At 35.8% G+C, this 11,977-nt stretch overlaps 3 protein-coding genes and 2 pseudogenes across 5 annotated transcripts; 1 reads left to right on the top strand and 4 right to left on the bottom strand.

The window, feature by feature from the left end:
• Window positions 1-111: 111 nt before the first annotated feature.
• On the bottom strand, window positions 112-1,423 carry LOC104712868 (protein ELF4-LIKE 2 pseudogene; annotated as a pseudogene). The gene is made up of 2 exons (XR_015565886.1): window positions 1,212-1,423; window positions 112-739 (listed from the first exon to the last, which is right to left on the bottom strand). The product of XR_015565886.1 is annotated as a protein ELF4-LIKE 2 pseudogene (transcript).
• Window positions 1,424-2,419: 996 nt separating this feature from the next.
• LOC104712867 (uncharacterized) lies at window positions 2,420-4,022 on the bottom strand. Its single transcript, XM_010429847.3, has 4 exons — window positions 3,147-4,022; window positions 2,929-3,021; window positions 2,767-2,834; window positions 2,420-2,597 (listed from the first exon to the last, which is right to left on the bottom strand). The coding sequence occupies exons 1-4, from the start codon at window positions 3,951-3,953 to the stop codon at window positions 2,480-2,482; spliced, it is 1,086 nt and encodes a 361-aa protein (XP_010428149.2). The 5' UTR covers window positions 3,954-4,022; the 3' UTR covers window positions 2,420-2,479.
• A 314-nt stretch (window positions 4,023-4,336) lies between these two features.
• On the top strand, window positions 4,337-5,771 carry LOC104712865 (germin-like protein subfamily 3 member 1). Its single transcript, XM_010429846.3, has one exon. It carries the CDS (start codon window positions 4,960-4,962, stop codon window positions 5,587-5,589), a length of 630 nt encoding a protein of 209 aa, XP_010428148.2. The 5' UTR covers window positions 4,337-4,959; the 3' UTR covers window positions 5,590-5,771.
• A 339-nt stretch (window positions 5,772-6,110) lies between these two features.
• On the bottom strand, window positions 6,111-6,817 carry LOC104712866 (uncharacterized; annotated as a pseudogene).
• A 1,273-nt stretch (window positions 6,818-8,090) lies between these two features.
• LOC104712864 (AP2-like ethylene-responsive transcription factor AIL1) lies at window positions 8,091-10,874 on the bottom strand. Of its 2 annotated transcripts, XM_010429845.3 has the most exons (9): window positions 10,580-10,874; window positions 9,917-10,493; window positions 9,683-9,765; window positions 9,542-9,550; window positions 9,289-9,377; window positions 9,008-9,081; window positions 8,831-8,881; window positions 8,654-8,730; window positions 8,091-8,560 (listed from the first exon to the last, which is right to left on the bottom strand). In XM_010429845.3, the coding sequence occupies exons 1-9, from the start codon at window positions 10,845-10,847 to the stop codon at window positions 8,379-8,381; spliced, it is 1,410 nt and encodes a 469-aa protein (XP_010428147.2). In that variant the 5' UTR covers window positions 10,848-10,874; the 3' UTR covers window positions 8,091-8,378. The 2 variants fall into 2 exon arrangements, with proteins under 2 accessions (XP_010428147.2, XP_087320733.1); XM_087464607.1 differs by lacking the exon at window positions 9,542-9,550.
• Window positions 10,875-11,977: the final 1,103 nt, after the last annotated feature.

Below are 11,977 nucleotides of genomic sequence, written 5' to 3'. Positions count from 1 at the left end.
GAAGTGCATAAAGATGATTAGAGAATTTGATTAGTCCAAAGGTGTAATTATTAACTTGTCATAAATGCATCAGTTGGTGGCAGAACTTGAATTTCAGAGATATGTCAAATCTAACAAAAGAAGAAAAATTCTTTTATTACCTCAGAATCAAAAGACATAAAACATTATGTAGATAACAATTTCAACAGAGATTACAGGAAGCAAAACTGTTGAAGAAGACCCTTAAGAAAAAACACAATATTAATGTTCATATTGTTGGACAACAACAACAAACATTGTCACTCCTTAATCCACAATCAAATTAGCTTTTGAATCTACAAAATCATCAAGATTGTTTTTTTTAACTGTTGGTTATGTTGTTACCCGGATCTAAACCTCTTCTGGTTGTTGTTGTTGTTGGCCTTGCCATCAGATTTAAGTGTCCCTGTAGACTCCCCTTCGGATGAAGCATCAACCGATCTAGCGAAAGAATGAGAGAGATCACCATAAAGACTAGCCACAGTTCTGATATTGTTATTGAGCTCTCTAATCAAACCAACATTTCTACCCAAGTGATCAGCTTGTTTTGACTCGTGGTTCTGATTGATCTCGTTGATCAAAAGCCGGTTTTGATCAAGAATGTCTTGAACTTGAACAAAGCTCTTTTGAAAATTCTGCAACAGTTTACCATCCATCTGGTATCCAGAATACACATCTCCTTCCATTCTTGATTCCATCAAAAGCTCAAATCTTGATTGATCTACAGAACAAAAAAAAAAAAAAAAGGCAAATAAAACTCACATTAAACAAGTGTGTTTAGTTTCTTATTCCGTTGACCTTTTCTATCATAAAGCTCTTTGATCACTCACATAAAGATTCTACTTTTTTCCAGTAACACAAATCAAAGATAATATATATATTTTTTTTTGCAGTTACATTTCAATCTCAAGAACCCTCAATTTTTAGACTAAACACCAAACACGTTTTGAGGAAAAGAGAGATCTATATATAGATAAAAAAGAAAAAAAGGAGAAGTAAGTAAATAGCTATTCTATAAGTAGCCTTCACCTATATAGTGAGATAATCTCAACAAAAGTAGAAACCGATTCTATAAGATTCATAAAAAAAAAAAAAAAAGTCTTTATAAAATTTTTGAAGACCCAGAAAACAAAAGAATCATATCTATTCTATGAACTCAAAAAGCAAAGCTTTTGAAAAATTCAGTTTCTTACCTTGAAAAAAAACAAACAAGCTCCGTGAAGAGGTGGTGGTGACACAGAGAAGATGAAATCGAGATTTTATTTTTTTTTCTCGGGAAATAAAACTAAGAATCTTTATATTTTTTCTTGTTTATGGAGAAAATAATATGACAATTATTGGAAAGCAAAGAGAGCAAAAAAAAAAAAAAAAAGGAATCTACTTGTCGTCTGTAGACAAACAGTTTGAGACAGAGAGAGATTTGAAGGGGAATATTTATACTATATAAATGTTCTTATCTTTTTTATATATAGGAATAAAAGATTTTTTTTTTGAGTGTTGTTGTTGTACTTGCTTGGCTTACTCTCTGCTGCATCTGTAATTTGCAGAGTTATGGAGGTTAAAGATATTGTGCCACTGTGTCAGTCAGACATCTGGATCAAAATTATTTATTTTTTTGACCCGACCCGTAACTTTTGTTTTTATTCTTTATAGTGTCAGTAGTGAGGTCGGACAAGGGGACTTAAAATCTATTTTTTAACAAATTATATGAAGTTAGTATTTAACATGTAATGGGTCAGATCATTTAACATTTAAAATTATAGGTTAGAAAATTTCACATATGAAGATTGGATAATGAAAAAATTTTAAGTTATAATTTTTTTTTTTTTTGGTTAGATTTGGCTGAAACTTGAATTAAGCACCTTTTAATTCGAAGCTATGATATAGGAGCAAGCCAGAAAATTCACACGAGGAGAGTATTTTTCTTGGGCTGGCCTGAGAGCTTCTTGAATGTGTGGGCCGCAATGTCATATCGATAAGCAGTAAGCACGATGGTGGTCTGGTCGATGAAGTAAATAGAGTTAGATTTTTAAGGTCCTGGTACATGCTCACGTACCAAATAAAATGCAAAGATCACCAATGTCAATATCTTGTTAATGCACCATGAACCCCCCCCCTTGGTTTTCACCAAAAGTTCCATTATATATATGACCTCGGGAAACAGTTTTATATATGAATTCAAAAGTTATATTACATGTATGTTTTTTTTGTTATCAGCTTGGTCAAATTATATAAATGCTGATTGGAATACAAGTTGTTTATCCCAAACCCAATGCATTGTAAATTGTGATTTGGCAGTTTGTTTGGACATACAATACTTGTTTTACATGTTATAATCCTTTAGACCGGTAGTTTTGCTTCCAGTTGAATAATTTTTTTTGGATCAAATACGAATATATTATTGGTATAAACCATGTATAAAATTTACTACCGTAAAAAGGAAAAACTACAGCAGTAGAAGTTAAGGAACAACACCTAAAACAAACGAGATAATCAAATTGTTAAGAGTAGTTGGTGCTTCAATGTTTACACCATGTCCAATTTCCTTCAATACCTCTAAACTCGAGTTTGGCAAATTCCTGTGTCAAAGAAAAATTATGTGGCAAAAAAAAAAAAAGATTACATAATAATATACTAACAAAATTAGAGTATGGAGGAGGTTAAACTGAGAGATCCTTTATTATGACTTGAATTGTTATACTATAGAGTTAAGCTATCATCACTATTCACTCATCAAATATTATTTACCTATGTAGACGACGCCCATGCTCCAAAGGAAACACCTGATCCTTGTCACCCCAAACGATCAACGTTTTCTGTGAATATTTAATCAACACCAAAATAAATAAATCGATCATCAGTTACTAATTATTCAGTTAAAAAAAAAACTGTTTTATTTGATCAAATGACCTGTGATATTGCAAAGAACTCTGACTCCTCTTCTCTTTCCAGCAAATTCTTAGCTAAATCTAAAAGTTCTTGTCGATTTGTCTCATACATCACCTAAACAAAAAAATTGAAAACTTGTAGGGCTTATTCTGCAAAATGTTTAACATCTGGATCATTTTTTAAATAAAAACTAAATTACGGGACAGAGTGAGTAATTAACAAAAAGAAACAGAACTTACAGAGATGAACTGTGAGAGGATAAAATCTGGAACCCAGTCAAGAAACCTAAGACCTGTATTCATGGAAACCCTAACTAACAACCTCAGATCTCTCGGATTACTCGGTACCAAAATCTCCGATACATCTCCGCCGTGTTTTTTCATCTCCGTCATCTTCTGCTGCTGCGTAAACCCGACTCCACTACTCACAATCACAAGTTTCTCAATCATCTCCGGCCAAATCTTCGCGATCCGGTACGCTACGAATCCACCGTAACTAATCGAGTAAACCGACAAATCTCCTCCGTCGTCTTTACCACCACAACAACCAAGCCTCTTCAAACCTCCGACGATACTCCTCGCCTGAAACTCTACGCTCCGATCTGTGTTTCTCGAGTACGATCTCCCGAAGAAAACGAGATCAGGGATGAAGAGATTAAACGATCTCGACAGATCCGTGACCTGAGGTATAAACTGCCATTTCGAGTTCCCTCCGTAACCGTGTAACATGAGGAGGTTCGGCCGGTTGATTTTCCGGTGGCCGGAGATCCAGAAATGTAATGTGGTTTCACCGTCGTTTAAATCGACGGTGATGGGGCGTAGATCGCAGAAGATTAGGAAATATAAAGATAAGAATGTATCGGCGAGCTTGATCAGAATCGGGTAATCGAAATTGTCGAGTAAACACCAAATGAGGCTCTTTAAGAGAGTTATCGCGATGCCGATGGCGCGACGGAGGATTCGAAACATGAGTTTCATTGACGCCATTAGAGAGTTTTGTTTGGTGATGATGATTCTGAGTAATATGGTTGTGGTTTGTGCATGCATGTGTGTTTGTCTGTTAGACCATTCGCATTCGTGGTAGGTATCTCAACCAGTTTCTCGTTAATTAAAAACAAATAAATGATAATAAAGGTAGAGAGACTCTTCTCGTTTTTACCGAGACAGAAAGAATTGGTTATGGTTAAAATTAGAAAAAAACAGAGCCGTTTACTATTTCTCCCGGTTTAGTCCGGTCTGATTTGATTGACTAATTCTTTCCCGCCGAAACGTTACTGATGGGCCAAAGCCCTATTTATTATAATTTTGGGCCCATAATTCATACAAACGCACAATGGTTAAGTACTCTCCCACACATTGTTTAGTGACACTGACATATATTAGCCAAGAAAAAGAAGGATCATTCCAAGAATCTTTCTTAGAGCTTTTTTTTTCTTGTTTTGTTTTGTTTTTGTCGACATCTTTGTTAAGCTTCTTCTGGCTGTCAAATAGTGTCTTTTAATGGTCCGTCACATGTGCCATTGGTCCACATTACATTACGACACATACGTATCCACATCTCCTCCTCGTATTCTCTACGTCAACTTTACCCAACTTGTGACAAAATCTTTGGCACTTGGCTCATAACTCCAACTACCCTCAAGTAAACGAGTTTTTCTTATCTTCTTATGGACGTGATTTGCGCTCTTCTACTTACTTGAGCGACAAGTTAATTCTGCATTACGCTTTGATATCTTTTAATTTGCCTCCTCTGTGTTATTCTCAAAAACTCTGAAAATTTTCATCTGTAATTAATATCAATGTCTACATCATCCATAAAATCACTAATGATGCGGAACAGGCAGGCAAAGAAAAGAGGCGTTTTGTTTGTTTCTAAGAGTGGTCCTTGTTCTTGGATGTCCATACTGGTTTCCAAAAGCTTATCTCCGTCTTTCGAATGTTCACCACACAGTTTATCCACCAGACTCTCTATATAAACGCAGAGGAGAGAAGTGAGAAGAGTAGATAAAAAAAAAGAAGAAGAAGAGAGTTATTCCTAAACCAGTCATTCAAAATGATGCGCATTATCTTCCTCTTATCTCTTCTCTTTGCTCTATCCAATGCCTCAGTTCAAGACTTCTGTGTCGCAAACCTGAAACGTGCTGAAACCCCTGCGGGTTACCCATGTATTCGTCCCATGCACGTCAAAGCCAGTGACTTTGTCTTCTCAGGCTTAGGCACTCCTGGAAACACTACAAACATCATCAGTGCTGCTGTCACGCCCGGTTTCGTTGGTCAGTTCCCAGCTCTGAACGGTCTAGGCCTCTCTACAGCTAGACTTGACCTAGCTCCTAAAGGTGTGATCCCAATGCACACTCACCCTGGTGCCTCTGAGGTTCTCTTCGTCCTTGACGGCTCTATCACTGCTGGGTTTGTCTCCTCCTCTGCAAACACTGTCTACGTGCAGACGCTTAAACCAGGACAGGTCATGGTTTTCCCACAGGGCTTACTTCATTTCCAAATCAATCAAGGAAAAGCCAAAGCTGCAGCCTTTGTCACATTCAGCAGCGCTAACCCGGGTCTCCAGATTCTTGATTTCGCACTCTTTGCTAACAATCTTCCCACTGACCTCGTCGTGGGTACTACTTTCCTTGACCCAACTACAGTCAAGAAGCTAAAGGGTGTTCTTGGAGGAACTGGTTAAAAAAAGACTTGGGACTCCCCTTGACTAAAACAACAACAAACACCTCTTCTTCTTCTTCTTCTTTTTTTATCTTTGATGGATTCTTGTCATCTCTGTTTTGTGTTCCTTGTAATTCTTCAAAACCTGTCAAGATTATTACATTGTATGTGAGTTTTTCATTCAAGATCCTGAGTTGGTCATCATATCATTAGCTAAAACTTAACCATTGACTTGAGTGAACCCTCTAATTAGGAAAAAGAAACAAAAGAATGCTAACTTTAAGGACCAGACTCTCACATGGGTTCAGTGGTCCCAACTCCACAAGTTTAGATCGGTCCTCCCCCAGCAATTATTATTCTATATGATATGTTTGACATTAACCCATTAGAACCATACAAAAAGGAGACATCATGTGTGTATGCTAAATAGCTAACTTAGATCTACAGCCTGGAGCTGGGAATTAAAGAACACATTTGACAGTTTCTTTCAAAAAATGTATCACACCAAATCTAAGAACTTTGATAAACAGAGTCATCCCCATCTCTCCAATGAAACGACTGGTTCAAGACTAAAAGCAGAACAACTACACAATACTCAGATGTGATCTAAACAACAATATTGAGTTGCAGCCACTAAAGACAATAAAAATTTACAGATTATGGAAAAGAGAAAAGGGATCAAAATTGAGATGACTCACTTAACTCCAACTGCGATACTCATTTAGTGTTGTTGTAAATCATTGATCTTGCGGAGAAGCTGACTTCTTTTGAAAAGCAAGAAAGCAGCAACAACTACTTGTAAAGCTGCAGCTACACCGGCGAAGAAAAGCCCCACCGTCTTTCCCGTGTTCACCTTCTTCTTCCGATGATGACGATGATGGTTCCTTGACTTCTTTCTCTGTCGCCATTTTTTTCTTCTGTGGTGATGATGCTTCTCGTGATTCGCCTGCTTGTTACTACTCTCAAAGACCCTTACTGGAGGAGGAGGCGGTGGTAGAATCTTGTGATTGTGAGTCAACTAAGATAGAAGAAGCAGAGATGGAGAAGAAGACGAAGAAACAGAATAAGAAAAGTCTCAAACTTTGTAATGGCGGTTCCATTTCGCAGAATCGAAAATTGGGATTGAGAGTTTCAAAATCTCTGAATCATGAAATCAGGGTTTCTCGATTTGAATAGCTGCGTGTAATATGAATCGATTTGAGAACAAAGAGAAGTGTGAATCTGAAGAACGTGTAACGTTAGAGGATCGTTCCTGGTGTGTTCTTACGTTTTAAATTAGGGAAGATGGAACGAATGAACCAAGAAGAAGAAGAACCACTGACGACGACAAGTGATGAATTTTTGATAGTGGGCCGTTTTGGATCTCTTCTTTTAGTATTATTTTATTAATTAAGGCCCATCATATATGTGATTGCAGATGAGTTGTATTATTTTTTTGGATCCGCAAATAAACAAACATTAAAAATGTGTTCATGGTCACACTATACAAAATGCGATTGTATAATAATCTCATCTGCAATCATATATGATGAAAATACTAATAAAACAGTTGAATTCAAAAATGTGTTTTTTTATAACTTTTTATTGAATACTACTTTGTAATAAGTTTTCAGCTATATATATATATGAATGTACTTAAAGGTTATTGATGGGGAGAGTTCTACAAAACAAATATATTGTTAAACTTTACAGTAATAATTGAGGGAAATGTGCAGGGGAGAGAGTGAAGAGACACACGTAAAGTAGATTCTGATGATATCATTTATCTGTGACTGTGAGGTATATGGAGCCGATAGCTTTACTCAACAACTTCGTCATCAACAAGATATTTAAAGCAATTTGCATACACTGTACTAACTACTAACATACACACTTGCAGACATATATATATAAAATTATAAACTAGTAGCTAGCTATAGTGCTACTCGAATAATGTGTGCATGTGGCCAAATTGCGTCGCATATATGAGAAATTTGGATTTTCTTTTTTTGGAATTTAATTTAGCCTTTTCCCTAATTATTAGTAAAACATGTATTTCTTAATTAGTTCTTACTATGATCATAAGTGCACAATGTAACACACATAAGTATATGCATGGGATGGAACATTCACGCATTTATGTAACATGTAATCCACCAAATATAGTAATACGAAGGTTTGGACGGACTCAATCGATTATAAGTTAGATTCAATATATAGTCAATATTTTATATTTATGTAAGCAACAATTCAGATACGACTGTAAAAAAAAAGTCCGAACCCTTAATATATCACCTACGCTGCTTACTATAATTAACTAGCTTGATAATGATATACGTGTTGATAAATCATAATCTTGGACGGATTCGACTATAAATTTAAGTTAAGTTTCACTTTGTAACGCTATTTCTTTAAATACGACCACGACAGAACTCAGAAGAAGGCACATAAATTGAGGAATTAATGGCCTCTCCTTGACTTTGTCTAATTAATAAATATCATAATCAACACTTTTGTTATGGAGTTTAAATAGTAGATGCATTAACTGTTCAACTGATTTTCAAAAAGAAAAAAAAAATGTTCAATTGATTCTATGTCGAATAAAAACAACAATTTTCATTTTCAGTTCATGCCGAAAATAATAACATTACTATCAAAGGATATCATATATAGTAATCCTGGATTCTGATAATGATAACCTATAATTTGCTAAAAATGTTGTATATATATAATATATAGGCCTAACTTTTAAACGTTTATTAAACCATAATGATATATTGAAAAGACTCATCTAACAAACCGCGGGAAAAGAAGTCTCTCCGGCGAGAAATTTCATGGTGGTCGTTCTTGTCCGGAGGGAGAACCTTTGGCCTGGTCGGTATTGGCAATCGCAGAGCTTGCTGAACATATCCTCTTCACGTCATATCTGTTTATATCGAAATTGGTTACAGCGTTTAAGCCTCTGAATTTTATTGCCGCGATATCATAAGCCTCTGCTGCTTCTTCTTGCGTGCCTTCATCAAAGTTGCGATATAAAGTTAATAATTAATAACAACAATGTATAATGTTATATATTCAACCATTTATATATAGAAGTGGTTTCATACTAAATGTGCCAAGGTACAAGTCCTTGTTTCCAGCAACTCTTCCGATTCTAGCTTGCCATCTTCCATGTTGATGATGCCTGCATGCATTATACATCCATGATCATAAACATCCTCTAATGCTATATACATGCTCAATTGCTCATAATTAGTTTTTTACAAGGTATGTCCAAATCAAACCTTGTAACTCCTCTGTAAACGGAAGCTCCCCTAGAAAACCCACTACTGTTCCTATATATGGGAATTTCATAACAAAGCTTTGGTTATAAGTATGTAACTATATATGTATATATAGAAAGCCTATAAATATCAAATATTGCAAAGAGAGTGATGTTTTAGGTTGAGTACTAGTTATACCTCCTCAACATGGCAACAAATTCTTGCCTATTCATGTTATCGAGTTCCTCGATCTCCTTTTCGTAATTACTTAACTGGATAAAAAGAGCATCAAAACACTGATATTAGTTACTAACCAACTCTAAATGATTCCATTATCAAATTAAGTCAATAAAATCGTAAATTAATTACTTCAAGATCCAAATAAGTAATTACAAATCTGGTATGTTGCATGAGTGTAACATATATAAAATAATGAAGGATTTAGAAGTGGAAGGAGCTAGGGACCAGATCAAACTCACAGAGAAATTTAAGTGAGTGGTAGGACCCCAATACTTCAGAGCCGCTAAATCATAAGCCCTCGCTGCTTTCTCCTCCTCATCATACCCTCCTGTTATATTTTATAGTTTTCATTAAGTTATCATATACAGTACGTATACTTGTTTTTATTTTTCTTAAAGAGCTTATTTACTTCAGACCATAACTAGGGCAACACGAATGCGACAAATGGATCCAATGCAGAATAGGTTGTGAAAATTTAAGTTTTTGACTTACCAAGATACACTGTGATTGATCAAGAAGGGAATTGGAAATTGCAAAAAAGAAAGAAAAAAAACTGTTAGTCAAATTATTGATGATAGCATATTTGAATCGGAAAATGTACGAATTTATATTTGTTTTTGTTTTTGGAAAAACCTTGTCTTCCTTTTCTTGTCTGTCCCTCTTTCTTACAGCTATTATCCCATAAGTGAGCTTCATACCTCCCTGTCCATCTATGCCTGTATACACGCACAAATATGTTTATATATGTGTCGACACAATCACTTTAACTACAAAATAAATGACATGTATACATAATTTTAGCTAGCATTCACATTTTTATTACGTGTAAGTTTGAGGCATCCTTATTTAATAACGTAACGTACGTACCTTGTAACTCCACGATACTGCGAAGTTCTTTGTCCTAAACTATTAACCGATTTCCGAGGAACTGTTTCCTTCACCACCTGAGATTTACCATCCAATCTCTTCCGCTTCTCATCTACCTTAACCGGTTCTTCCACCGGCACAGACAATACATTTGATTCGTTGATCAAATCAGAACAAGCGCCATGGCTCAAAGCCAATGATAGCATCGAGCCACTGGTGTTATAGTAACCAGTCTCTTCGTTACTCAACTGACTAATAGTATTGCTCGTACCACCCTCTTCAGTAACGTAAGTATTTGAGAGTGGAAATGTTGGAGTGTCTTGCCTTAACCAAGATTTGAGATCCGAGACCGAACCAACCCTCTCAAAAGCTCCATAATCAAGGACTAAGTTCGGGTATTGTGGTGTAACTTCGGTTTGTTCGTGGAGGAGGTAACCGGGTGGGTACAATTCGTTAATCACGGTGGTGCAATTGATATTGGTTTGGTTATGGTTCATAGGATACTCGGTTTGATGAGAGTTTGGCACTTCCTCGTCATGATGATGATGGTGATCAAGGTTAATATCATATCTCCCCACTACACAAAAATAGAAAAATGAATATCGTCAACAGTGGCCAAGCCAACAAACAACATATATGATATATTTTATGTATAAGTAATACCAGAAGGATGATGTGTGAGAGGATCGGCGAAGAAGAGAGACCCATCTGAACCGTTGTGCCTAAGTTCTTCTTCGTCTTTTTCTTCTTCTCTATCGCAAGTTCTCAAATGAGGTGTCAAAGAAAATCCCAACCATTTGTTCATCTCTCTCTCTCTCTCTCTCTCTCTCTCTCTCTCTTTCTCTCTCTCTCTCTCTCTCTCTCTCTCTCTCTCTACCACACTATTTAGGGTTTCGTGTTTTATATGATTTGTAGTGTTATTATTGTACATGTGAATATATATTGTTTTTTCAAAGTCTAGACATTGATATATAGATGTAGGCAAACAGATTATATTGAACAAAAGTGGAAAATGCGAAATCAGCAATTATATATAGACTAAAGACAAAACAGGTGGCGGTGAAGTTTTGTCGTAGCATGAAAGGAAAAGAAGAGGAGGTTTCTCTCTCTTACTCTCTCTTATTACACCTTCTTTTTTGGGCACTTGCATCTGACTTCTATAGAGTATTGTGCCCTCTTTCCCTCAGATCTTTTCGATGTTTACCATATATGGATACACATGGCACATAAGAGTTTTAATTTATGCATTTAAGGTTTGATTCTCTTTTTTTTTTTTCTGCTATAGAATAAGCACGATTACAAAGTTAATAAAAAATCGGTACTTTCTTTTTCGAGACGGGCGAGTAATTGGGAGTAAAAACGAAGTGATTTTTTCACTACACAAACGAGGTAAAAGAAGTTTTGAGTTTTAGATTTGTAGTTGAATAAATCAGTTATACTTCTTCATAAATAGAAGGGCGTTTACTAGAGTTCTCGACCAAAAAAGCACGACATGTCTCCATTGGGCCATTGGAATTTTTTTTGAAAAACTCAATTTCAAACAGAGTAGCTTCTCTAATCGCTAAGTGTAACAGTTGATGGCAGGTTAAACTCGTATGTTGCAGCAGATCACCCACCTCGGTTGAACCACGTTTTTATGGAAGAAAGACCTTCGCTATCTGTTTGATCTTGATATTTTTTTTGGTTAAAGGTTCAGCTCTATGACTTTTTGTAAAGGCCTTTATTTATAGGCAAATTGGTTGTGGCTGTAGGAAGGTAGCGCGGTGCTTCAGGTGCATAGGTTTAGTTCTCTATGGCTGAATGTAATTATACCAAACCAAACTCTTTGCTCTAATATAACATCACTTGATCAAAACAAAAAAAGAATCAATCAGTTAAATTGAATAGTGCACTTGCCGAGATTGTCGGGAATGATGTATTCTTTTGTGTTTGTATAGTGTCGAGACATATGTGTATTTTTGTTTGTTGTAGTAATATAGATTAGCAATATTGTCCAAGAAAAAAAAAAGATTATAATCTGTCAATCAAAATGACCAACAATTTTTATGATATTATTAGAAA

The sequence above is a fragment of the Camelina sativa genome, chromosome 9 (assembly GCF_030686135.1).
Source record: "Camelina sativa cultivar CO46 ecotype springtype chromosome 9, ASM3068613v1".
NCBI classification, from domain to species: domain Eukaryota; kingdom Viridiplantae; phylum Streptophyta; class Magnoliopsida; order Brassicales; family Brassicaceae; genus Camelina; species Camelina sativa.
Note: the sequence above shows the minus strand (reverse complement) of the source record. Positions and strands in the feature narration are given on the sequence as shown.